The sequence below is a fragment of the Perkinsus marinus genome (genome assembly GCF_000006405.1).
Source record: "Perkinsus marinus ATCC 50983 genomic scaffold scf_1104296939652, whole genome shotgun sequence".
Taxonomy (NCBI): domain Eukaryota; phylum Perkinsozoa; order Perkinsida; family Perkinsidae; genus Perkinsus; species Perkinsus marinus.
The window spans coordinates 1-1500 of NW_003213134.1; the positions used below are offsets into that span (position 1 = coordinate 1).

At 47.7% G+C, this 1500-nt stretch overlaps 1 protein-coding gene across 1 annotated transcript; it reads left to right on the top strand.

The window, feature by feature from the left end:
- Nucleotides 1–548: 548 nt before the first annotated feature.
- On the top strand, nt 549–957 carry Pmar_PMAR025232 (hypothetical protein; the record flags this gene model as incomplete). The annotated part of the gene is made up of 3 exons (XM_002782485.1): nt 549–643; nt 690–875; nt 925–957. Coding segments are annotated over 3 exons (314 nt in total), but the record flags the coding sequence as incomplete, so codon positions are not given.
- Between the last annotated feature and the right edge of the window lie 543 nt (nt 958–1500).

Sequence of the window (1500 nt, forward strand, 5' to 3'; positions counted from 1 at the left end):
AAAATAGTGGGACCAAACACGGTCGGCAGGGCAGTCAGGCACCTTTTGGCTGCATCCATTACCACGGCAACCACTGGAACGTCTGTGATCCTTGAAATTAAACGCTGTACGGTCGGAATATCATAACCAAGCACTGATGTGACTCGCTGCTTATCAAAGAAAAGGTCAGCGGTACTAAAGATGTACGAATCCCAGTTTCACCCGGTCCCGGAGGAGCTGCTTTACCAATACCACATGCATATATGCAAACGCGCAATGAACGCCTGCCCATCCACATACAATATAAACCCGTCACAGTGAGCCTTCAGATGGGATGCGCAGTTGTGAATGCTTTCAATAGATAATGTCGGAGCGATGGAGATGCTAAACCTCCACCATGTTCCGCAATATAATGGGAGAGCTAAACAACAAATGTGTCATCTCATGGGAATTGGGCGGTATTGGATATGATGCGTAGGAGTAAGGCTAAGGCTGAGGACACATTGGGCAGTAGGATGAAGCTGGGGGAGGGTGGTGACCTGCGATGGGTTGGATATCCTCTTCTCTAGGCAAGACTCGCTCTGGTGCTACTTGTGATCGCTTTTTCGACCCTACTGTGCATGTTGCCGGTGCGGTGAGGAAGTCTAGGATAGGATTTAACCTTGTACGCTGCTTCTAGTTGAATTTGTGTTGAACTAGTACTGGTGTAGGACGAGAGTGGCGAATGGACGAATACAAAGATTGAGATGCAAAAACAGGAGGGTGTTGAGCCTCTACCTGCTGTTATTGAGAAGGAAGAAAAGCTTGAGGCAGACAGTGTACCAACAGCCGCTACACCAGCCATCTCCCTGGGGGTTATGGTCACTGACCATCTTAGAGAGGCCCCACCTACAGTGGTGAGCTCGGCGGCGGCAACGTAGATTGTAGTGAGTATATCTTACTTAGGAGTGGGTAGACCAGAATCTGGTCACCAGATAGTAATTGATGCTGGTGGTCCTAGTAAGGTTATATCATCTAATGGGGAACATCCTCCACCGGTTCGTTGGCCAACTCAGCCACACCAGCAGGAGGTAGTATCGGCATGCTTCGTGTGTGAGATTACACTAGTGTGCTATTTAGGGGCCGGGGCCAATCGAAGGACTCCTCTTCCTTGGCGATTGTAAGGGATAGTGAATCTGCTATCTCTTGGTTGCGAGACAACCTATGCTACGAGCGTTGAGCGTTTAGCTTTGAGAAGTATGCTAAACACTTTCGAAGATGTGCAAGTTCTTTTTGATAGGATGGATATTACGCTAGCTTTTGAGAAAATTGCTGTTGTTGAAAAATTCATCTGCTGATGAACTTAGTCGTTTACTTATTACTTGTGGTATCTTCTTTTCTTCCGAACATACCAGAACTTCAGCCGAGACTGCTACTCCTATTGCATCTTGTCTCGCCGCTTTGCAAGAGTCCTCCGCTTCCGACCAACTGGAAGAGGAGAGAATAGAGGATGGCCCTGTTCAAGTATCCTCGAAAGTTATG